The sequence below is a fragment of the Pongo abelii genome, chromosome 10 (assembly GCF_028885655.2).
Source record: "Pongo abelii isolate AG06213 chromosome 10, NHGRI_mPonAbe1-v2.0_pri, whole genome shotgun sequence".
Taxonomy (NCBI): Eukaryota; Metazoa; Chordata; class Mammalia; order Primates; family Hominidae; genus Pongo; species Pongo abelii.
In genome coordinates this window covers 5,613,224-5,637,987 of record NC_071995.2, presented here as the reverse complement: position 1 = coordinate 5,637,987, position 24,764 = coordinate 5,613,224, and the positions used below count along the sequence as shown (strand labels likewise).

The 24,764-nt window shown below is 45.6% G+C and overlaps 1 protein-coding gene and 1 pseudogene across 2 annotated transcripts in view; one reads left to right on the top strand and one right to left on the bottom strand.

Moving 5' to 3' along the window:
• Positions 1–24,471, top strand: part of ANO2 (anoctamin 2) — a 388,517-nt gene extending 364,046 nt beyond the window's left edge. The window contains exons 21-25 of one of the 2 annotated variants that reach the window (XM_054526733.2): positions 8,561–8,713; positions 9,071–9,123; positions 11,060–11,241; positions 21,416–21,521; positions 23,558–24,471. In XM_054526733.2, coding sequence (XP_054382708.1) covers positions 8,561–8,713; positions 9,071–9,123; positions 11,060–11,241; positions 21,416–21,521; positions 23,558–23,827 — 764 coding nt within the window. In that variant the 3' untranslated portion in view covers positions 23,828–24,471. Of the gene's footprint in view, positions 1–8,560; positions 8,714–9,070; positions 9,124–11,059; positions 11,242–21,415; positions 21,522–23,557 lie in introns of those variants that run through there. The other variant, XM_054526736.2, reaches the window with a different exon arrangement.
• LOC103891959 (dynein light chain roadblock-type 1-like) lies at positions 3,271–3,564 on the bottom strand (annotated as a pseudogene).
• Positions 24,472–24,764: the final 293 nt, after the last annotated feature.

Below are 24,764 nucleotides of genomic sequence, written 5' to 3'. Positions count from 1 at the left end.
ACAAGTCCCAAAAGAATCTCTTGGTAAAGTTTTATCACGATTTCATTCAGATAAATAAATGATGTGATTGTCGGTTCTTCTCACCTGAAGACCAATGGCCCAGGGTCATGATACTCACTAAATTGTGATGGAAGCTTCTTGAGGGTGAGATTTGTGTCTTACTGATTGACAGCACTTCACCACAAGGCCTGGCGTACAGTAAGTGCTCTATGAATGTTTTCTTAAGAAGGAAGAATGAAAGAAGTGATCCTGTAGTGAGGACCTTCTAGGCCCGGTGGGTGTGGGGATGGGCTGTCAGTTGGACTCTGCAGACGTTACCTTTCATGAAAACTCTCCAGACATCCTTGTGGTATTGATTTAGTGGGGACAACCTACTCCACCCCTTGCAGTGCAAAGTCGCCTTATTTTGATGTGCTAGTAATTAGGGAATGCTGTCATCCATAGAGCAGGTCTCCTATAGCAGCATAAATTGATGAACTTATACAATTATCTGGATAGTTCGGGAAAACTACCCCATATATTAGACAACTACTGCTATGATAATGCTTTATAGCAAATACTCCAAAGTCTCGGTGACTTAAAATGGAGACAGAGAATCAAAAACAATGAAAATGACGGGCTCTGGTACTGAGTTCCCTGCCTGACAATGATCAGGCGAAAGTGGCCACTTATTAAAGGAGCAGAATGGCCTGAGCTTCAGATGGAAGGATAACTTAGGTGACACCACATTCTTTTCAACTCTGATATTCTTTGGTCATGGATGGTAAAGACTGCAATGGGTAATTTCCAAATTTCCAGCAGAGGCTGGATGTAAGTGATCAGATTTTCTAGAATACCTGAGAAACCATCAGCACTGAGGCCCACATATTCTGTCACAAAGAACTCCAAGTGTATGTGTGCTACAAGCCAATGGCTCAAAGAACCAGGAAATTCCTTTCCCTGGGCCATCCTGTTTACACACACTGAGTCATTCCACTGGATAATGAGGCTCCTGCCATCTTCTCCAAATGGCATTTAAACACAATTGAGGCAGCATCCAGGGGCTGGCTCCAGCATTTCTGGGAAGTAGGTTGAGTCCCAGGTCATTTCTCTCCTTTTGCTGCTGAGGCATACATTACTTGGTGTTATCTGTACTAGACTCCCTCCCCATGCATACTTAAGAAAAAAGGCAAAAGTGTATCTGGATACCACAGCCCTCAGTGTACCACAGAAGGCTTCTGGGTTGCAGAAGATGCCCAGTCAGTGCTTCAGGAGGGAGGGAAGGAATGCCTCCATTAAATTAAAAGGCCGTCTTTTAGTTTAAAACTGATGAAGAACTGTACTGCTGTCCCATTTCTCTTCTTGCTCTAACAACCAGGAAGCTCAGAGTAAACGTTACTGCTCAAACATAGCTGCTTTGTGGTTCCCCGAGTTTTCTTACTTGTTTTGTCCTATTTTCTGTGCTCCTTATTTCCTTTTTCTAAAATCCTATAAACCTAATTTTATTTTCATTTTGTTCACTTTTGCAAAAACCTTTTGGGAAGAGGTAGAGGAAAAAGAATAAAGCAAAGAAAGGTCCTCAGTAATGATTTGTTGCTTGGGAACTTCTTTCCAATCATGACTGGTTTCATTACCCTTAGAACTCATGCACTACATTACCACAGTCCAAATGAGAGGATGGAGGGATGGGAGGAAGGATGAATGAATAATTGTCCTTCACACTCCCATCTTGCAGGTGGATAATGTAAACAAGAGTGAGAAAGCCAGACCATTCATTTGTTCTTTCAGTAAATATTTACTGGAAGTTCACCAGTCTGTCCTCCAGGAAGTGAATCAGTAGATCTTGCCAGCTCAAGTCTCCCTAGCTTTGATGTGGGACTGGAGAAAAAGCAGGGACTGAGTCTCCTTTAAACAAAGAAATGAAGAAAACTCGGAGCCAAATGTGCCTTGCTGATCTGTCCCAGCATTGCATTGCTTTGCATGCAGTAAACTCTTAATACCTAAGCTGTGACTTCAAGCCTGTCCCTTCCTGTTATGACTTCCCAGGCTTTCTGAATCAGGCCTGATCCATTGTGTAAACCCCCAGGTGACTCCATGCAGACTGAAAGGGAATTCCACATATTGTCCTTATTTCCTAAGTCTTTTTTTGTGAATTTGGATCAGTGAATTTGCAGGAACGACCTTAACTACCAACCATATAGCAAATCTTCTTATGCCTCTTCTACTTGTTCTTCACGTGGAGCCCAGTGATGAATGGTACAAAGCCCCCGTGGGTCTGCTGGTGAGAGTCAGTTACCTCTTCCCACTCTTACCACTCTACAGCACCGTTAATGCTGGCATTTTGTTCTCACCATGTGAGGCTGTCAAGGATTGTTTCCGTGTCCATCTTCCCCACAGCATGCTCTGAGCCCTTGGAAGGATGCCACAGTAATCTGCTCATCTTTGTATTTAGCAAAGCACATGGTCTCCAGTATATAGAATGTGCTCAGTAAATGCTTGCTGAATGAATGCATGAGTGAGTGGATAGTAAGTGATGGATGTTGAGAACTCTCTCATGTTTCTGTCAAGGCTTCACCATTTTTCTAAGCAATGGAGGCCCATGCTGAGGATCTAAAATAGCTCGTGCCTTTTCTTCTCACTGTCTTTTCCTATTTATGTGTTCAGTCGACACTTGCAATTCTTTTTATGCCCGATGTTGTCAGCCCAAAGCATAGTTGGCTTCCCTTGCTCTTGGGAAAAGGGGATCCCTGGGCACAGCCTTAAAATATGGGCCGATGAAATAAACAGTGATGACCTTCCCCTGCTGTGCTCTTACATAAGTATGTATTAATGGGCTGTTTCTAGCGGAATCTTTCACTTACTGCCTCTTGAGTGAGAAGACAAGCTCATACCAGTGTGTCCGTCCATGATTCCCTTGCACTGCTCATTAATGGCTCACAAGAAGGAGGATTCTTTTTTTTTAAAGCATTTCAGTTATTTTTAATTAAAGAAAAACAGCCTTCTCCAAGGGTGACAAAGTGAACTGAATGTCAGAAGGAAGCTGGGTGTGGGTTTCTCACAAGCTCTTGCTCCAAAACCTGGTAGTGAGGAGAAAGGGCCCTCCCGGAGCTCTGGGGAAGGTTGGCGGGGTAGGCAGAGCCGCCAGCCCACACATGGTCACTGGATTGGTTTGCTTGCTCTAAGGCAACTGCCACGTGCCAGTCTGTTGACATGATCGACATTAATATTCTTGCGGCAGGGTGACGGGGGGTGGTCATTAAATTAAGGAATGACATAGGGAGCCAAGAGAGTGACTTATTCATTTGGATTCTGAATCACAATCAGGAAATAGTCTTTATCTGGTGCAACCATAATTTCATTTTTCTTGGAGCAAATTTGAAGGAAGGTGAGATCATTCTGGGGGTCATTTTCATGCACGGTGCTCCATGCCTTCAGGATGAAGCTGTGCATGAGGCTGGCGCACTGTGTGGTGCTGAGGTTGACCATGGTGCTCTTGATGGGAATGCCATCTTTGTTCACCATGGTGATATTCTGCAGTCCCCTCTGGCTCTGAAGTCACTTCAGTGTCTCCTCCACCTCTGACATTTACAACCGATCTGGTAGTCCTGCTTTGCCAACACTCAAAAAGCAGAATTCTTAAGCCCCCAATATTCACCTTCTTTAAGCAGACTGTGTTGCTTTTATTAAACAATAGAAAGCATTTTTTTTAAAGCTATAATCATTTTCATTAGAATTGGACTCTCCTAACCAACTGTTTTTACTACAACTTTCTTTAAAGTCTTCTGTGCAGGTTGCAGCAATGAGAATTGTGATGTAGAGGTGTTAATACTTCATGTCTACCTCTCTTTTCACAATCATCAAGTGCAGTGCTCTGAGGTCACACATTTTCATTTTTGGCCTTGTGTGTGTGTGTGTTTCACAACTGGTGAAAATAAGGTCAGATTTATGAAACGGATAATCTTTGAGCCTCTGCTATGTGATAGGCACCACAAAAAGATGGTGAGTGAGGACCTGGAAAAGAATCAAATAAGGCCTCTGGTCTCAAGGGGCTTTCCATCTAGGGAGCACGTCAAATAAACAGAGAGGCACGTCAAGGCATTATGGGAGTGAGGATGAGAGATGCCTAAGGCACCCAGTTCCACCTGCAGTGCTGGTGGGAAATGGAGGTGGAGGGGAGTCTTCATACAGAAGGTGAAGTTTGAGTTGAGCCTGAGAGATGAATAGCATCCCACTCAGCAGACCAGAAGAGAAGGAAAATTACAGACAGTAGTGGCGTGTACCAAGGCTCAGAAATGTAGAAGTCATGGTGAGTTTGGGGAAGTACAAATGGTTTTGGAATGGTTGGAAGGCAGGTGGAGTTGATCTCCAACATATTTGCTAAATATTTGCCCTTAGCACAGAACATTGGTGGGGAGGAAATGGGTCTGGATATGTTCACTGAAAAATTTTAAATAAATGAGTAAAAAATCAGAATTGTATTCCATCAAAATCTTCTCCACCAATCCTGGCAAGTCCGTTCTATTTTATCTACTATACTGTTTGTGTTCTCTAAACAGATTGTCTTGAAACGTCCTTGCTGAATGTTGTCTTGGTTAATTTAACCCACTCCTCTTTGTTATTTTAACCTAAACTCAGGAAATCACTGATGCAGAAACGTCTCCAGCTTCAGGCAGTGTAGGGCTGACGGTTATTCTAGAAGATCCTTGGCTGCTGAAGGGTGAGAAGAGAAAACCAGTGGGGTTTGCATGGAGGGGTTTCCAGCCTTTGAGCTCAGCATTACTGGAGCATTTTACAGCAGGCTTTATAAAGATTTGGTTGAAAATCAACTCAAAGTTTCCTCCCTAATTGGCTTGGCCAGGTTTAATCTGTTATTGGTCAGGCCGAGCTGGCTTCTATTATGGAGCGCACGGAGGATTTCCGGTGTTGCTCTTATCCTAATGGAGGCTTGCTGCTTTTAGAAACAAATCTTGGTGTTGGCAAAAGCTGGTATCATTGTATCCTCTGAAGTGAGCCCAGAAGGACTCCCATCTGATACAGCATTTTAGACCTTTGACTGAAAAGAGCGAGTCTGGGATTTGGAATTTGCATGCTAGAGAGTTATGGTTTTATGTTTTATTCTCCCCCAAATAAAACAAAACTTCCTATTTGTTTCTGCCTTTTTGGGTTGAATCCTGGCAATGCTCAGGTTACCCAGTCTGAGCAGGCGACATCTGCAGCAATGGGATGTCTGCAGAGAGGGCCTATTCTTGGCCCAGGATACTGTGGAGTAACACCAGAGGAGGGGACAGGAGGATCTTGTCACTTCAGGTCCAGCATTGCTGAGTCCAGTCTCTGGAGGCCATCCAGTGCTGAACATAGAGACTTCCATGGCGAGGGGAAGGAGGAGGGACATTTTGTTATGGGACTGGGGTAATTAACAGGAGCTATTAGAGAGCATCGAGCCAGCACTGGAAGATGTTTGTGTTGACAGAAGAGGGACACCAGAGAGTCCATGTCTGGAGAGTTTGTGAAGGTAAAGAAGCAAACCAGCAGGGAAGCCCTAGAAGAGAGCATTCATGTCTGCCTCTGGAGTTCATATGAAGAGAGAAGAAGTGGAGAGTCCCATTTTCCCTATAACCCTGGAAGGAAGTTAGATTTCAGAGTACCACTTGCACAAATGTGGTGAGGGCATGCTGTGTACATTTGCAATCCCTCAGAAGTAAACTGCCCTTCTCCCTCCCCATCAGTCTCCTTGCCAAACCCTTGCGGAGGCTCTGGGGAATTTGCACATTTCTGCTGGAGGAAGTCACTCATGATAAGAACATTTGCCCTGCTGAACTGAGCTCATTAGAATCAAGAAGACCAGCTTATAACTCCATAAATATACATCCATCCATACACTTAAACACAGACATGCATTTTACAGGTTTTAGAATGCTAGTCTAACATCTGTTTTCCTTTCCTTGTTAATTCCATTCATCCCCACACCCCCCTGGCCTTATCCCCATTCCTGACTCCAAAGTGAATTCCTCAGCAAAGCCTTATTTAAAAGATGAGAGAGATCCTGCATTTTGAATTGGCTCCCAGAGCTTGTTTTTGGGGATTTCTCCACCACCCTCCAATCCTTGTTGGCCAGCCAGCTAGTCAGGTGATCACTCTAAGGTCCCAACCTTGACAAATCTGTATCTTCCGGTGCAGGTGTCTTGCTACCGACCAGCACCTGCCGGCCTCCTACGGCCTGCGGGAACCTACTGGGCACCAAGGACAATGGCAGTGGACAGGGTTGAATCAGCAAGAGCAGTGACCCACAACTGTGGGCTGAGCAAACTGCCAAATCAAAAGCAGTTGGGCTGGGGAAAGTTCCATGCCTCTTCCCTTTCCTGAAACTTCTGTTGTGGTTGCTCTTATCCCTCTGTAGAAACGGAATTTTTTTCCCATTTGTGTCATGTTTTTTCATTCTTTATTTGAATATTCTAGACTCACGAAGCTTGTCTAAGACAATGCGAACCATAGCATCACAGCAAATCAGAGTTGGAGGCAATTTAAACCGGTCCCTTCAATTTATCAATGAGGTTGCTGATGCCCATTGAAACAAACAGGCTTGGCCAAAATCATACCTCCAGTTAGAAGCATATGCAGGTCTAGAAGTCGGGTCTGTCTCATTCAGTGCTTAAACCTTAAGTTTGTGTCTGTTTAGCATGTAAGTATACAGTATACATTGCAGTCATCTGTACATGTTGATATTTATTCCAATAAGAATAAAATTACACATAATAGATACCATTTATTAAACAGTTATTATGTATCCGACATTGTACATATTGTACATTGTATGTACATTGTACATATTTTGTATGTAATATCATTTACCCTTCTGGGAACCCTATTGGGTGGGTATTACTATTATCTTCAATTTACAGTTGAAGTACCTGAAGCACAGAAAATTTTAATAATTTGCCCTTAGTACATAGGGGAGTCCTACTACATTGTAACTTTCCTGGACTCTGGGTTGTGTTTCCATCAGCAAATATGTATTGAACCCCTAGAAGGGACGGAGACCTTGCCTTCTCAGTGGGAAATAAAGATGTGTGAGCAAGTCAATCACAGAAGCACACAGTGATGGCTGCAACAGAAGCCTGAACACAGGGTGGTGGGGTCCAGAGGAGGAGGGATGGGGCTTCGCCAAGGAGGTGGCATTTGAGTGATCTCAGGGATGCCTAGAAGCTTGCCAGCCAGAGTGTATGCTTGTGCACAAATGAGTGGAAGGAACTAATGTGGCAGGGGACAATTAGGAGGGTGAGAAGGCAGGACCATGGTCATTGCTGGGGAGATGCTGGGAGATGAAGCTGGGGAGATGCTGGGAGATGAAGCTAGGGAGGCAGATTGGAGGCAGATTATAAAGCACCTGTATGCAGCGGTAGAGAATGTGGATTATATTCAGTGAACAGAGTGGAGCCAACAGGAATTTTTATAAGCAGGTAGATAACAGAATCAGATGAGAGGGGCTGTGTGCTGGATAGACTCTAGCATCCTGGGAGAATGGTGACAAGAAACCCTGTCAGGAGGCTGTTGCAATGGTCCAGGTAGGGCTGGACTCTTTCCAGCTGTCTCATGGGCATGGGCTGTGCCACCATGCTTTTGCTCACACTGCTTCAATAGCTTAGAAGGTCTCTTTGACTTAATCCTCAAGAAAACTGCATGCCCATCTTTCCAGACTGTGCTCAGGGACTCTGCATGGAGACCCCCTTCAGTCCCTTCCCTGAACGATGTATGTTCCCCTCTATTTGGGCCTTCTCTATCACTAGTACATTCTTTATTCTCTCTTGGCACACATAAAACCTTGTTGCACGTGTTTGCATACATTTAACTCTCCCCTTTCAAACCCAGCTTCTTGCAGGCAAGACCAGACCTTTGCCTTATTAAATACTTGGTACAGGGCCTGACATTTATAAATGCTCTCCATAAATGCATGATGGATAAATAAACTTTCTATAAACAAAGGCAGTGACTATAGACATGGAAAGAAGAGTCCAAATTTGGGAGGTGGTTTTTAAAGCTATATCAAGGGAAGGCAAACTGTGGCCCATGGGCTGAATCTAGCCACTTTATATATTGCTTTTGTAAATAAAGTTTTATTGGAACTTAGCCAAGCCCACTTGTTGATGTGCTGTCTATAGCTGTTTTTACTGTATAATGGCAGAGTTGAGTCATTGTGACAAAACCATATGGCCTGGAAATCCAAAAATGTTTATTACGATCTGGTCTTTTACTAAAAAAGTTTACCAACCCCTGAGTTAGATCAGTAGGATTAGTGACTGGCGGTAAAGGGTGAAGGAAGGAATTAAGACTTTTTTTTTCCTCGTATCTCCCCACCATGCCTAATCCAGAGCTTTGCTCCCAAGTGATGGCATTGACCAACAGGCCTGCAGGTACTTAGAAAGAAATACCGTGTATGTGACACAGGAGGAAAAGGGAGACTAAAAATTACCCCATATGGGAAAGATACCCAAGGAAGAAAGGACAAGGGGCTGTAGCTGCAAGCCAGAAGGGACCTGAGTCCTGCTTGCTCCTGCTGAAACCCTCATGCTGTTCTCTCTCGCAGTCATCCAGTTTGGTTTCGTCACCCTCTTCGTGGCCTCCTTTCCCCTGGCACCTGTGTTTGCCCTCCTCAACAATGTCATTGAAGTGAGGCTCGATGCAAAGAAGTTTGTTACAGAGCTGAGACGGCCGGATGCTGTAAGAACCAAAGATATTGGTATGTGCCCCACTTAGAGGTCCCACCAGGCCCATCCTTCTGCCATTCTGTCCCCTCTGGCCACAGTCACACCACACCAGGAATCAAGAGGGCTGGGAAAGCCCCTCTTCCCTTTGGGTCCCTCATCCTCATATCCTGAAGTGCAGGGACGCCTTCTGAGACCACATTATCCACCCCCACTTGTGATCTGAGCTTCCAGACAGGGGGGCTACCTAAGCCTTTCCAGACAAGCCCATTCTGGGGGGCCCAGCAAAGCTGCTCTGTAGTTCACCTGCAAAACATCACCTGGAGCTTCAGCGTTGTCATCACTGGGCCGAGGGTGGGAGTGAGCCAGATGCTCTCTTTTCTGTCTTGTAGGAATCTGGTTTGACATTCTCTCTGGAATTGGCAAGTTCTCTGTTATCAGCAACGTAAGTACTTACATTCGTGACACACTCGCTCTGTGGGAAGGTCTTCCAGAGAAGCTGAGGTCTTCAAAGTGGGAAGCCAGCCCTTGCACCTCCCAGCCTTTTCCATTTGGAGCTTTATTGGTGACAGCGCTCTGGTTAACAGCTCACAAATGCCTTGTAACTCATCATGCTGTCGCTGAGGCTGTGTAGGTTTATTTTTAATTTCACAAAGAGAAAGAAAAGTAGTTATCCATCAGGATGCATACCTTGGCCCTGACGGTCAAAATCAGATCTTTCCTCGGAGCCAAGAATAATGAGGAAAGAATTCCATGTATCTATTCATCTCTTTCCTTTCTTATTCTACTCCTGAGTTAAACAATACCTGGAGCATTGCCCAGGCTACAGTCCCTAATTACGGTTCCTCCAGGTTGTCAGTGCAAAATCTTAATTATCCCTGTGGACTCTGGCACTGCGTAGGTTAAGATAGGACATAGAAGAAGGGTCCCACCTGTGGTGACCTCCTTAACTCCCTTGCCAGACGTGTCTACACTGCAGAGGAAATCCTGCTGGGCCCCAGCCAGCTCCTTTTCTGCTGTATTCTATATGGACAGTGGCCAGGAAGGGCCTCCTTTCCCACCTCCCAGGAACATATCAGCCAGCTCAGTGCACGCAAAGAAAGCCACAGCCCTTTTCCCTTGGGAGGCAAACAGTGATTTGACTCTGACCTGATTTCCTACCCAGATCACATAAAATGGCTGGAAGGTGTGAGGTGAGGCAGAGAAAATCAGCCCACTGCATTTTGAACGTTGTGATGTAGGAAGTGCGCATCTCGAGGCTTAGAAATAAGGTGCAATTTGGAAAACAGATCAGTCCGCTACTTTGAAGTTGTGTCTGCTAGAACAGAGGCCCTGAGTATTAATCACTGTCCTTCTACAGTACGAAATGATGTGCAGTCTTACCTCCCTGGCCTCGTTAAGACTTGTTTACTTGTCTGTCAAATGGGAGATAATAATAGTACCCACCAAGTAAGATCATTTGGGAAATTAAATGGCATGATGAAAGGACATAACAAGTGCCCAGTAAGTTGTAGCTATGATTATGATGTTATTTGTTCTCAAATATGGTTCTGGCCGTTCACATTCACATGCACATTTAGAGAACAATGTCTGAACTACATTTTGGCAAAGGGCTTTAATTGTTGGTGCAGGATGCAGTATAAACACCTGCCAAACAGATTTAAGAATTTCTTTGCAGAAAGTACCTCCGTGTTCAAATATGCAATCATTCATTTGCCATTTGGTTTGCTCCATGGACATTTATAGAGCACTTAGACGTGCCAGATGCTGTGTTGGGTGTGTGTGGCTCCATCCAGCAGGACCTGTTTCTTTCTCCGCTGTGTCTCCGTTTTCTTAAGTAAAATGGATACAAGAATAACTTCTATTACATGACATGCTAAAAAGTGTTGAGAGATAATGGTCAAATTAAGCAAACTGTGGAATCATATTCTTGGTATTTCTGGCTTTCTGGTACTACTCAGGGGCAGATTTACATGGGCATTCCATTTCCTTGCCCATTATACTTGTGTAGTACCCTCATCACTATAGGTAATTTTTTCAGGAAAGCGTGCACGCCGTTTTGTCTTGCTCAACAGCAATGTTAGATATCTCAGAAGTGGTTTAATCCTTCCAGCACCAAATGGTCCAAACTGACTTAGCATCCTTTGCTGCAGTGGTTGACGTGTGCTCTTTTGACAGCCACTGTCTGGTGGACTTATTATACTTATACACATCAAAGATGGAAAAGGCATGTGACTCAGCTGCATGAGCTCAGGGACCTGAGCATGCTGCATGAGCTTCTGTGTCAGTCAGAGCAGCTCCTTCTGATGGAGAGCCTAAGAGTGGACAGTCCTTTTTAGCATCAATCCTGGCTACTCAGTGCTTATGGTTCTGTCCCTCAGGCTTTTGTCATTGCGATCACCTCCGACTTTATCCCCCGCCTGGTGTACCAGTACTCCTACAGTCACAATGGGACTCTGCACGGCTTTGTCAACCACACCCTCTCCTTTTTTAACGTCAGCCAGCTGAAGGAGGGGACGCAGCCAGAAAACTCACAGTTTGACCAGGAGGTTCAGTTCTGCAGGTAAAGTAATCTTCAGGAGGAGGGCAGCAGAGGACCAGATGCAATAGACCCAAATAATTATGGGGATGACCTAGAATTACAACCCTGCACAACATGACGATGTTTTGGACAACAACAGACCACATATATGGCGATTGTCCCATAAGATTATAATACCATATTTTTACCATACATCTTCTGTATTTAGATATATTTAGGTACACAAATACTTACCACTATATTACTGCCTACAGTATTCAGTACAGTAACATGCTGTACAAGTTTGTAGCCTGGGAGCAATAGACTATACCTTATAGCCTAGGTGTGATGTAGGCTATATAGCATCTAGATTTGTATAAGCATGTTCTGTGATATTTGCAAAGTCACCTAATGATGCATGTCTCAGAACATATCCCCATCGTTAAGCAACACACGACTGTACATCATTCTCCTTTCCCTCTGTCTCCTGCTCTCTCTGCAGTTGTTATAAATCAATTGTTATAAATCAGTTTTGATGACTCAAAAAATATTTATGGGCTGCCTTTTTCTAGACACTATAGAGCAGACAAAGAGCCTTGTCCTCACCATCAAGGGGGCTATGGTCTGGTTGAGAAGAAAATAAGCAGAACAGTTAGGAAATAGCAGGTTATTTGGTGAGCTTATGGATAGACCATGAGCATTGTGGGTGCTCAGAGGAGAGGGAGATTACTTGAGGGACTAGAATGGAAAGGGTGGGCCTCCTGGAGGGGCTGCTAGGTGTTGCAAGAGAGAAAAGAAAAGCATTCTAGGTGAGGAGTCGTCATGGGCAAAGTCATGGGGTGGGGACAAATGTGGGCTGTTGGATAAAGACTTGGGGCTAGGCGATATGGTTAGCAAGGAGACACAGTAAAGGGATTAATAAAGGAAATACAGTAAATGTAGAAACTCCTACAACAGCATAAGCCAAAAGGTTGTTGAATTTGAATAGATGGGATAAAGTACATAACGGGAAGTCCTGAAATCTGACGGGAATAAGAATGTGATGCAATGGGAAGACACTGGACTTTTTTAGTGTCAGGGAATGATAGGATAAAGGGAAGGTTTAGAGAAATTGATCTGGTCTCAGTGAGGACAATGGGCTAGAGTTGGTAGGACCCAGGGAGGGCAGCTGGGCTGCTGCATCATTTAGACATGAACTGTGCTGGGCATAAAGCAGGGTGGTGGGAGGAATTAAGAGAAGGGGAGAAGATGAGCTATTTCACATGAAATATTGCAGAGTTGGTGACAGTAGACATAGGAGAGTGACTGAGCTAGGATTATCTCCAAAGCTTGGACTGAAGTCAGAGGACTGGGAAGTGGTTACATTGATAGGGAGAGGGAATATGCTGAGAGAGTCTAATTTTATGCTACATATGATGAATTTGATTTCAATCATGTTACATTTAAAATGATGTTAAGAAATCCAAGGGGCCATTTTCACCCAACTCCTTGACACACTAAGCTGGACTTCTGGAGACGTCCAGCTTAAAGCCCTGATTGAAGGTCATCAGCACAGGGGTCACTGAAGCCGAGAAATGGAAAACTCTCCACTATTTACCCAAGAAGGGCAAATAAAGAGAATAAGAGCAGAGGGGAATAATTTATTCAACCCGTTTGTACCCTGGTTAAAAGATAGTCCCAATAAAGCACTTGATCAAAGATCCTACCTCATATATATAAATCAGAATAGTTAATTACACCAATAACAAAAACCTAAGAGAAGGTATTGTGGGACCAATATAGGGCTTTCTTAGACCATCCCCAATAATAGTTGATGTAAAAGCGGTGTTTTCAGTTATGCTGGCAGCAGTGATGACCCTGGGCATGTCTGCCATGCTTTCCCACCTGGGGCCCTGGTGCCCAAGGCCAGCCTTTTGTAAGACAGCCACTTAGGTACAGATTCGTGGTCTGAGACCATGAATGAGAGAACACCAATAGGTTTTCCCAACCTGGGTGGCTGAGTTAAACAACTGTACCAATCTATGGTTTAAATAGAAGGGTATTCTGGTTCCAGGAACAACAACTTCAGGGTTGCACTGTCGTCAACCAAGAAAAGATAAAAAATGAGGAACCAGACCCAAGAATGGATGAATAAATTTACTCATAAGTGTCAATTTATATTAGCCTAGATGTTTCAGGATTTTTTGCATCTGGGCCTATAAAGAGTCTGACTCTCATACTAAAATCACATTGCAGGCAGATTTGCTGCCAGGCCATGCACTGCCTGGGGGCCCCTCTGCATGGCTGGCATGCTAGACTGTCTGTCCATGGTGCTGGACTTGGGTCTGCAGACCCCAACGACATAGTTCCACAGCGCAGAGGGTCTGGACCAGCTCGAGGCCTTTCCAGTAGCATCTAGGTCTTCTCAAAGCAGAGTCTAAAGCTCACATCTATCTAAGAGCGCAGGTCTCCACCTCCATGTCCAATGGGAGGCAGCACCAGTGTGACTTGTTGTGTGGGAAAGCCAGGCTCACATCATCTGTTTCTTTAGTTGCTCTAGAAGCACTTGTCCTCATAGAGCACAGGGGTCTCTGATCTTGCTCTTGACCATCGGATTTTCCACTAACACCTATGAATATGCTTTTCAGATATATCACTGGTTAAACAGGCTTAAATCAATAGGGATTTTAATGGTCCCTATGGGAATTTGAGGGTAGGTCTAATCTTAGGCAAGTTTTCATTCAATCCAGTCTGCCCAAATCCAGTCTCTGCCCACCTGCCAGCTCCACTGCAGTCAATGTTGACTGTGTTTTTAAGTTACATATGATTGCCAGGAACTCTGGTGAGAAGTAAGGCAAATGGGTGCTACTCAGCCAAAACAACCAATGCCCAGGACACCAGGTATTGTGAGTATGTGTGGATCAGATTCTTGTATCTGCCTTCAGAGTCACTGGATTTTCCGGCCAGCTGTAAGGCTCTGATAGTCATCTCCCCATTATTCCCATGCAAGTAGATAAGATTATGGCTTGTTTGTGGCCCGTTTTAGAAAAAAATCTGACACTGAGTGGCAGAATATCAGTGGGCACATGCATAGAAAGTGCACTTTCATTCTATATTTCTTCCAAGAAAATTTATTTGCAGAAAATAAATCATCCCAAGTTCAAGCTGAAGTGACTTTGAAGCATCCGTCATTTTTCCTTCCTCTCTCTCAGTACCAGTGAGGATTACAGGTTCATTAGGCAAATATTTTTGAGACCCTACTAAAGGCTTGGCATTGGTTGTATAACAGGGAGCAAGACATAGTGCCTCCCTCAAGAACTCTAGATGGAGCAGACAAGTAAGTAAACAAGGAATTAAAATTAAAATATAGCTTTAATGATGACAATAGGGCAACAGCAGAGAGCTAAGGGATCCCTGAGGAGGGAGGCCCTGCACCTAACCCAGACTTAAGTGTTTAGGGGATGTTTCAAGGGAGATGAAACCTGAAGAATGAACAGTACATGAATGGCCATGGAGAGGATCACATTGAAACTCCTCACTCATGTGGCCACGTCAGCCTGGCTGGTAAGTGGGGTGGGGAGGGTGGTGGGCCATGGGGCAGCAAGGGGTGTGTCAGGTGGTGACGGAGGTTCCGAGAGAACACTGTATTCCAGGGAGACAGGCTCAGGCGAGAGGTGTAAGCTATGAGAGAGGAGGCTGAAAGAAAAAACAAACTCCATATTAAGGAGAGGACGCTGGTCCTGTTGAGGTGCGTGGAGGCTCTCTTAGGGCCACAGGGTACCACTGCAGGGGTTTCAGAGGGCAGTGATGAGATCAAGCTTTTTATTGGTGTTATGTCTCTGCCTACAGTGTGAAGACTATTGGGTTATACCGAGGGTTACATTTAACATAAAGAGATGCCCTACTGTGAAATGTAGGTAGATGTTCAGAAAATAGGGTCAGCATGTGATCTAGACATAATATGTCAAATAGGTGTGCTCTGGGGGCTGCGTTTCCTAGATTGATAAGGGTTGTTGATGGAAATCTCTGCCTCATGTGAGTCTTATCCACTGCCTGCTGTGTGAACTTGTCTGGGTCACTCAATTCTCTGGAGATTTAGAAAGCAGAGGCATAACCTCTATGGATGTCTTTCTAAGTCAGGAATTGAGATTCTTGAGATAATTCCGTATACATATATATGTACATGGAAGAGAGAGAGAGAGAGAAGAAAGAGAGAGGGGAGGAGGAGGAGAAGGGACTATGATAGAGAAATATTTTGAGAAACAGAGATAACTCTTCAGCTAGTCCTAGAGCTGGTTAAAACTGCTTCTGTGGTGGGAAACGAGGTTTGCCATGATTTTCTGGCAAATAGCGTTGGGAACTTGTTGACCCTTCTTATTCTTAGCTTTCAGTGACCTCTGGAGATAAATGTGGTCAAATAAAACTGAGGTCTCCGGCTCCAACCCAGCCTCGCCAGGGATAGAGGTATCTTAAAAATAGCAATAAAAGTTAGGACAAGTCTCCAGCTGCCCGTTTGAGATGCGTTCCCAGCATTTTGGAGCGATGCTTGCCTCTGTGATTTGACTGCTCTGGCAGGGCTGCTCCGTAAACAGTCCCGTGACATCAATCTGCAGGCATGATTAGCAGCATTTGACAGGGTCGAAGGGCTGCCACGTCCTGGAGGACGGATGTGGGCTTGACTTCCCAGCTCAGCTGGAAGGGAGCAGAGATATCTTGTCTCAGAGCTCGAAGAACCTACCTGGGCATTGTTGACCCAGCGGGTCTGCTAGGAGGTGCTTGTTGAGCATCCAGCAGCAGCTTCTGTGGATGGCTTCTGCCAGGTTTTCCTGCAGGTCCTAAGGGCTTGCACACCCCGTATCCTGAGAAAAGTCTTTGAAGAGGCGTGCTCCCTTCCAACCCATGGCTGCCTCCCATCTGCTTCCCACCGAAGCCAGAGGCTGTTAGCTTTTCTGGGTGCCACCTTTCCTGATTCTTATCAACCACTGGATTGACATGCTACTCATTAGTTCCTAATTGCCTGTACTGTTTTCCTTTGTTAAGGGCCAATTCCAGAAGGCAGTTTTAAGTAGCTCAGATGGTACGAAAATATTGTATGTAGTTGTGTTCAGCATTAACATGACATTAATTTCCACTGGGGCTATTAAAATGTTTCTTACATGCCACTATTTGGAGTTGAGACATGCATTTACTAGCTGATTCATTACATAACAAAAGCTCATTAAAAAGCTGTTACTGATCGTTGACTTCAGCACCGTCCCTGCCCACAGTGATTTTGTGTTGTGATGAATTGTGGCAGATGTCACTGTCACTAGTCACCCTGCAAGTGAGGACAGGATGAGGACATCTGAGCCCTGAGTCTTTCTCCTCTCTGTACCTCAGTTTTTTCATCTGTAAAAATGGGGATTTTGGAATAAAAAATCTTCAAAGATTCTTTTCGTTTTTTTTTTAAAACTTCAGGTTTAATGACATGTCATTTATTAATCTAGTTCTACAAAAATTCTAAACATTACAGGTAACCACTCCACCTCTGTTTTGCCTCCACCCTAACCCCTGCCCAACCCCAGGCATCCTTCCAACAGTAATAGGGTGATACTTACGGGTGAATGTTTTCTAGGCATTTTTCTATGCATTAACTTAGTATTAACTTGTAGAACTTTTAAGGTATTGTTTCATGGGTTTGTTTTATAATGAAAGATATTTTGAGTTAATGGAAATCTTATTTAAGTCGTGTACAAACTCAATTCAATCAATGTGATTTTTCACAAAGTTAGAACAATCTAGATAAAATATTAACATAATTTTAAAGCTAAAACATAATGTTGATTTCTGTATCAGTTTCATTTATTATATGAGTCTCTTCAAATTAACACTATAATTTTGCTCAGGAAAGCTTAATATAAAAATCTACTTGAATCAACTATGTATTGCCATTAATTACATTCATCTTTTACCATTTTGAACTTTTTAATTATAAAAGTAATTAATTTCATAGACACATATTGTGTACGTATATAAGAAGAAAAAGGTCACTTCTCAGCCCCCACCCCAGCTGTTCTATCCCAGAAGAAACTGTTGTGTTCATTTTCTGCAAAAGCTCCGGAAATCATATTCACATAGATCGTCTTATTTAATTCTCACAGTGTCTTCCTTTAACATGCAAGGTATACACACAAGCAGACACACACGCACACACATCTATTATTCACTCCTGGCTGGGATTGAGACAGCTCCTCTATGCTCAGCGCTGGGATACACATTTTGGGAGTTCCACTCTGTAGATCAGGGACCTAGGTTTGGAAATGTGGAATGACTTCCTTGGTCTCTTACAGGTAGTAACTGGCATAGCCACTCCAGGTGCAGACTAGCTTTTTAGACAGGCTAGTTGTCTCATTATTGGAAATCTCTCCTTATTAGAAAACTCAGGGGAACTCTCAAAATTTATGTTAAGCCTCAAGGAAAATCAAGGAAAATGAAGGAGGACTGGAGGGGTGAGGGTGAGATCCAGGAACATCCCTAAAATAATATGCCGGGGATAAAACTCTGCTCCTCTTTGGGGGCCACGGCTGGCAGCTGCAGGAGGCTGACCAGATGTGGGGGCTCACCCAGTGCTGGGGAACTCAGTGGGACTTTGGGAGACCCGAGCTCCCCAAGCCATGGGAACAGGTCTGTTGTAGAGCTGTCTGGCGGCCTCCCCCCACCAGCCAGCACGTGCCCATTTCATGCTATTTACCTGGACAGAGGTCCTGAGAGAAGCCCTGTGCGGCTGTGCCCTTGGCTGACTCCTGATTTGCACTAAAACTTGCAGCATTTAGTGCTTGCATGTTCAAAAATCCTCCTGGAGAGCTAGGAGGAACTGGAAGCCGCTGTCTACATGCTCTGTCCTGTTTTAACAGAAAAGGTGTATTCCATAAGTAACCTCCAGTGAAAAGAGAAAGAATAGTTGCTATTTATTGGGTTCCTCTGATGGGCCAGATAGTGTGCGGAGCACTCGGTGCTGCCCCTCCGTCTTCAGAACCACTCTGTGATGGAAAGTTCAGGCCCATTTTATAGATGAGAAAGCTGGGCATCAGAAGGTTAGGTAACTTGCAAGAGGACAGAGAACTACAGTGCTGGACAGGGCTTTCAACCCCTCACCTGCTGCCTCCAAAGCACAAACTGTTGCCAGTGCTAAGCACTGGGTTTAGAAACAAAACACTCAGCATCACAGTGGTGGAAATAATTAGGTTGATTAGCCACTCTCTTTGATGAACACTTCTATTCTTACAGCTAATTATCTCTTTGTTTAATTAGTGTCTTCTAAGTTACTCAGTGAAACATTTGATAAGCCCGACTTCTTAGGGTAAAATTTAAAAACAGTTGTGAAATCTGAACTTACATTGGAATGTAAACAACAAGTCATTTACCTGATGGTAGGGGCTTAGGAGAATCAAGGTTTTTCAAACTATGAGTCATGGTTCGTTAGTGAATTATGAAATCACTTTAGTGGGTCATGATCGGCATTTTAAAGAATAGGGTGGGTTGGCCAGCACGGGTGGATCAGGAGGTCAGGAGATTGAGACCATCCTGGCTAACACAGTGAAACCACCTCTCTACTAAAAATACAAAAAATTAGCCGGGTGTGGTGGCGGGCACCTGTAGTCCCAGCTGAGGGACTGATGCCGAGGCAGGAGAATGGCGTGAACCTGGGAGGCGGAGGTTGCAGTGAGCCGAGATCATGCTCCTGCACTCCAGCCTGGGCGACAGAGCGAGACTCCATCTCAAAAAAAAAAAAAAAAGAGCATAGGGTGGGTTAGGATCGGATAGAGTAGAATAGGAAAATACTAGTGCATTCTAGTGCATTGCACACAGTAAAGTATGTTTTGTGTAATTTTTATTGCAGTCTGTGTATGTGCATGAATGTAAAATGTATTTCTCACTGTAGGCCATAGTTTTTATAAAGTTAGCTTTGGAAAGAAATGTGAACAGATGAATATTAAATTGCTCACTGTTCTTTTCTGTGGCATGGCTTACCATCAGTTCCTAACAGAACCACACTTAGCCTATCTGCATCGAGCTATTTTCAAGTAGAGTTTTCTGAACAGATCTCTGTGTTAATCTTTCTGCAGATCCTCAATTAGATGGATATGCTTGTTAAACTTAAAACATGTTTTAGACACTGAGGGAGGACAAAGTGACATTTCCAAAAGCTGGGGTGAGTTAATAGCAGAGGTGGAACCAGAATTAGATTATTTATGGATTCTTTTCAGACTGGAAAAAAGAGGGGTGAGCAGTGGCTCGCATACTGAGGTCAGTGAGCAGCTGTTCCTGCAGAGATGGAGCTAGAGAACAAGAGAAATGGACTTTCATTGTAGCAGTAGGGATTGGGCTGAACCTGGAGAAGGATTTCCCCATGGTAAGGAGTGTGCGTGTGTGCACACATGTGCGTGTGTGTGTGTGTGTGGCACCCTCCTCTGGAAGTCTCTAGAAGAGTGAGATAAATTGCTGCTGCCATGGCGTCCTGTCTGGGGGCGACAGGAGGATAGGTGAGTTGAGGTTTTTCCCACCCCAAGATGTTCTTATTCATTTAGCCACGCTCTCCCTCTCTCCCATCAGCAAGGATAATCTGAAGCTGGCCATGTTTCTGTCCTCAGCTGAGGATGGTTATGATGAATCCCGTGGTGCTCTGCTGGGCTGCAGTTAGCTTTGCTTTTCATCCGGATGTCAAACCAAGCTTGCGGCAGCTGTGATCAGCTGTTGGGAGAGAGGGAGTCGGGCAGGGAGAGGGTAGCTCCTGGCCTCCTGCCAAACCCTAGTTGAGTCCCCAGTGTCCACCTCTCAGTTGTGTCTTTCTGTTGCTGACTCTATCACTGCGCCCTTTTCTATCTTTGTGTGTGCGTCTCTTTTCCTCTTTTTCTCTTCTCTTCTCTCATCTCTCTTTGGACAATGGAAAACAAACTGGCTTTTGCATGGGCCTTTTAGAGAAGCTAATTCATTTATGGCAGGAGAAGGGACCAAAGAGCACTTACTTGTGAATGTCCCCTAAACTGCAGCCGTTGGTAAGATGCCCTGTGATAATGGGAAGAAAGCCCAGATTTAGCCAGACTCGCATTCCTACCTGACTCCACCTTTACTGGTCATGAGACTCTGGCCACACACTTCAACTTCTCCAAACCTCAGTTTCCTCCTATGTTATGCTGGGGTAACAATGCCTGCCTGAGGATGTTGTCATGAAGATGAAATGTGAAACCTTCCAGAAAAACCCTTTGCTCAGGGATTGACCAGGGCAGAGTCCCTACCTGCCTTCCTTGGCAGCCACTATCACTGCTTGGTGGCCTGATGCCACCCACCTCTTTCTCTGGCTCAGGACGAGCAAAGATTTGTTGAATTCCATGGAGAAAACTGTTCCAGGAAGGGTCATAGTTCTGGTACCAGCCCCTTGTCATTTTTCCAGGCTTAGAAAAATGAGAGTCTGAGAAAATGAGCTAGTTTTCACATGAATCATTCTGGAATGGGGGTGAAAAGGCAAGGGTGAGGGAAAACCCAAGGCTTCTCTATGGGTCTGAGAAAGAGGCATGAGCTCACGTCAGGCATTAACGTTTTGTAGTTTAAACCATGCGGACAGATCAGGAAGATGATTAGCAAAATAGAATACCGATCAACTGTGATGGTTGATGACCCTCCCATCCCGAATTCACTCAGCCTCCAGCTTGGTCTGGATCAGCCTTCTTTTTGGTTCAAGAAGGCAGCCATGAAGGAAGGCCAGCCCCTCTAGTGGCCATAGTCCTGAAGCATCTGGAAGGAGAAGAAGCCCAAGACTGCCTGCTGGTGTCTGCATCTTCCCCGACCCCCCTGGCTGCAGAGCACCATGCAGGGTGTCTGGGTCTCCCCTACTCACACAGAGACCACAGGCTAGTGGAAGGCCCAGGTGGACCCACTGGCCTGGACTACCCTCAGACGCCCTGGGCTCCTTTGGGAGTTGATGCCTGACACCAAAGTAAGCTTTGGGAGCTATTGGAGAGGGTAGTAGAAACATCTTTTTAGGACATTTCTAGGCTGACATTGGCTTTTTTGGACTTTAGTCCTTTTTGGAAATTTGTTGGTTAGGCCATAGATTCCCCCCACTTCCCCCTATTTCCCAAGTCAACGCCAAGGGCATGCATGCCTGATGCTCCAGCCAGCCCTTGAGGTTTCACCCAGAGAATGACCACCCTGTTCTCCATCCTCTCCCGATCTTAACACCACATTTCTCTTTGGGCAGGTTTAAGGATTACCGAGAGCCGCCATGGGCCCCGAACCCTTATGAGTTTTCGAAACAGTACTGGTTTATTCTGTCCGCCCGTCTGGCTTTTGTCATAATCTTCCAGGTGAGTTGCTGGGATAGGGAATAGCCCATTCGAATCTGGGCTGCAGGAGTAAGGACACTGCACTCATTGCTTGCACCTACCTCCAGGTTCCCGTGGTACTCTGTGACATAAGAAAGCTTCATGTGTGGCAGGCAGAAGTGAGGGCTTCTTTCCTGGGTGAAGCAGGAGGACTCTTGAGAGGGCTTTCTTTAACGGGTGGACTTTGCAGACAGAATAAAACACAGTGTAAGGTTACAAGACAGATGTGGACTAAGTTGCAGGGTAGAGACAGATTCCTGCTTAAACCTAAGGCAAAGAAAGGAAAAGCGCCATTGAAACCAGAGTCCCAGCCTGGGGCAGACAAACAGCCCCATCTCATCTCTGCAGCCATGAAAGAGCTCAGGTTTGGAACCTTTCTTCTTGCATTCTGGGCTCCCTCCTTTGTTAGTGTTGTTTTAGCCACAAAGACATCTGGTGAGAAGGGCCCCCAGAGCCATCGAGCCATCCCTGAATGAATAGCAAACTCGAGCCCAGTGATTCCTATCTGGGACAATAGCCACAGCTCCAATTGCATCGCTGAGATTCTCTGAGCTTGAGGGCCCCCAATTCCCACTCTGGGTGCCCCCGGTCTTCAAGCAGGGCTGGAGAACGAGCCCAGATCCTTTTCTCTTTGGCTCCCTCAGGCTTTTGTATTCCCTGAAGGCAGATCTCTGGGGGGCTCTAAAGTATCCTGCCCCCAGACCCCAGCCCAGAAAGTGGAGAAGCCCATCGGCTAGTCTTTCACCTAAAGAAGACAGCCATTCTTCCTCTGGAGAGATGGAGGCGATATGTTTGAATGATCGCTCAGACATCCCCTGCTGCCCCACCCCCAGGAGCCTCCTCACTTTCCCGTATGTCACATGTCACATTTCATTCACGCTGGAAGGAGTGGATTCAGAGGAAGAATGTGTGACTTGGTGAAGCAGCTCGCAAGCACCCAAAATGCCCAGGAGCCTCTGGAAGCAGCAGTTGGTCCCCAGCGACTTCCCCTGAACCCCTAGGAACATGTAGGGTTCAAGGGCTCAGTCCCAGTCTCAGAGGGGAAAAGGCATGTAAGCGTGCAACTGGCCGCCAGAGAAGAGTAGCACAATGGGAGGAGTGTGTTGGGTAAAGCTGGGTGAAGCGTGGCTTGGGAAAATGGATGGGAATCAGATGCATTCATTGAGCCATGCCAGGCATTGTTGTCCTGTATTCATTCACTGAGACAGTAAGTGCTCCGGGGAAAAGGTAGTCCTAGCCTACTGTGTGCACCAGCAAAGGGATGTGGCTTAGCAGCCAGAAGGAAGACCACTGCAAGTGTGCGTCAAAGCCTAGACCCAATCGAGGCAAGCTGGACACAGGGGTTCCCAGACAGGCAGGGTTAGCCGAAGTGGCTGCAGTGACTGAGAGTGGTATAAGGTGAATGTCAGCAGTGGGTGGGGTCAGCGAAGGCCCGAAGTCAATGCAAAAACCTCAAGTCCATCTCTAGTGTAGAGGATAGAGAGAGCCAGATGGAGGGAGGACAGGAGCAAGTGGCACAGTGACAGCCCAGGAGAAGCCACTGGGCTTTGTGGCCACTTGCTAGAAAGCCACTTTCCATTTTCTAATGGAAAATGGGCCTGGAGGCTTAGAGGCCAAGAAGCAAGAACTCCTCCAGGGAGGGCCTGGAGGCTTAGAGGCCAAGAAGCAAGAACTGGACACATGGGAACACTCTGACGATGGTGTAGGGGCACAAGTCCTGGGGAAGGGAAGAAACAGTAGCTACTGCTGACGGAGTCCTGCTCTGTGCCAGGCACTGCCACAGGTGCTCCACATGTATTAACCCATTTCATCCTGACAACCAACCACTCCAGGGTAGGCAGTGTTTCCGCTCCATTTTATGGGTGAGGACACCGAGGTAGAGTTAGGCTCACTGGTTGTGATCACTGGGCTGGTAAGTTGCAAAGCCAGGATTGACACGGAGGCATTCTGCTCCAGGGCCACCACCTCCCCAGGCCAGGCCTCTCCAACTCAGCCCCTCTCTCCTTGGCTTTTTGCAGAACCTCGTGATGTTTTTGAGCATCCTTGTGGACTGGATGATTCCAGATATCCCCACGGACATCAGCGACCAGATCAAGAAAGAGAAGAGCTTATTAGTGGACTTCTTCCTGAAAGAGGAGCACGAGAAGCTCAAGCTGATGGATGAGCCGGCCCTGAGGAGCCCAGGAGGTAGGGATCGAAGCAGGAGCCGGGCAGCCAGCTCAGCACCTTCAGGCCAAAGCCAGCCAGGCAGCATGATGTCGTCAGCCTCTCAGCACACCAACGTGTGAGCAGTTCAGCCTGCAGCCGAGGAGGGCATGGCAGCAGAGACAACGCACATGCACGTAAGCATGTTCCTACACCCACATGGTGTGCTGTCTGTCTGCAGGGGCCTGGCTTGATGCGGTCTTGAAGAGGGAGTAGTGTGTAAAAAGAAAGCCTGAGAGAATGAGTGTAGGAAGGAAGAGAAATGATGCTACATCTCAGAAACTTCAAGCTTAAGTTTCTTTTAGGTCCCCTTTTAAGCTGCATCCTTTTGAGGGATTGGAACCCCACTGGGGTCTCTCCACCCCAGAGTTCTCAGGCACCGCGAGCATTCCCATGTGCCCTGGGGCACCCTCTTGCACTTCACCATCATTTCTGACTTTGGCCAGCTGTAAGAGAAATGCAGTCAGGAGCACAGCATCCCCTACCTACTATCACTACAAGAAAACTGAGTCACTTGCAGTGGAGCTGCCACAGTCTCAGCAGATGCAAATTAAGTTACAGGGCTGAATGGTGCAGCTGCTGGACCTGATAGTAAGGTGCAAAGGACCAAACCTGGGCTTGTCTCCACTTCACGTCACAAAAACGTTTGGAGCTAAATGCAGATAACCATCATTTTATGAAAGTTCAGATTTAAAATAATAAAATAAATGGACACATTCTTTATAAAGATGCATCTGTTGTCTTTTGGTGCCTTGTCTCTCTCTCCCTTTCCTTCCTTCCTCCCTTCCTTCCTTCCTCCCTCCCTCCCTCCCTTCCTTTCCTTTGGATATTTATTGAGCTTCTACTATGTGCCAGGCATTGTTCTCAGACTGGAGATAGAGCAGAAGATAAAGGAGACAAAATCCCTGCCTCATGAAGCTTACATCCTGGGGAAAGACAGACGATAAGCTAAATGTACAGTGTTTTGGATAGTAATAAGTGCTATGGAGAAATAGTAGGTAAGACAAGTAGACAGGAAGT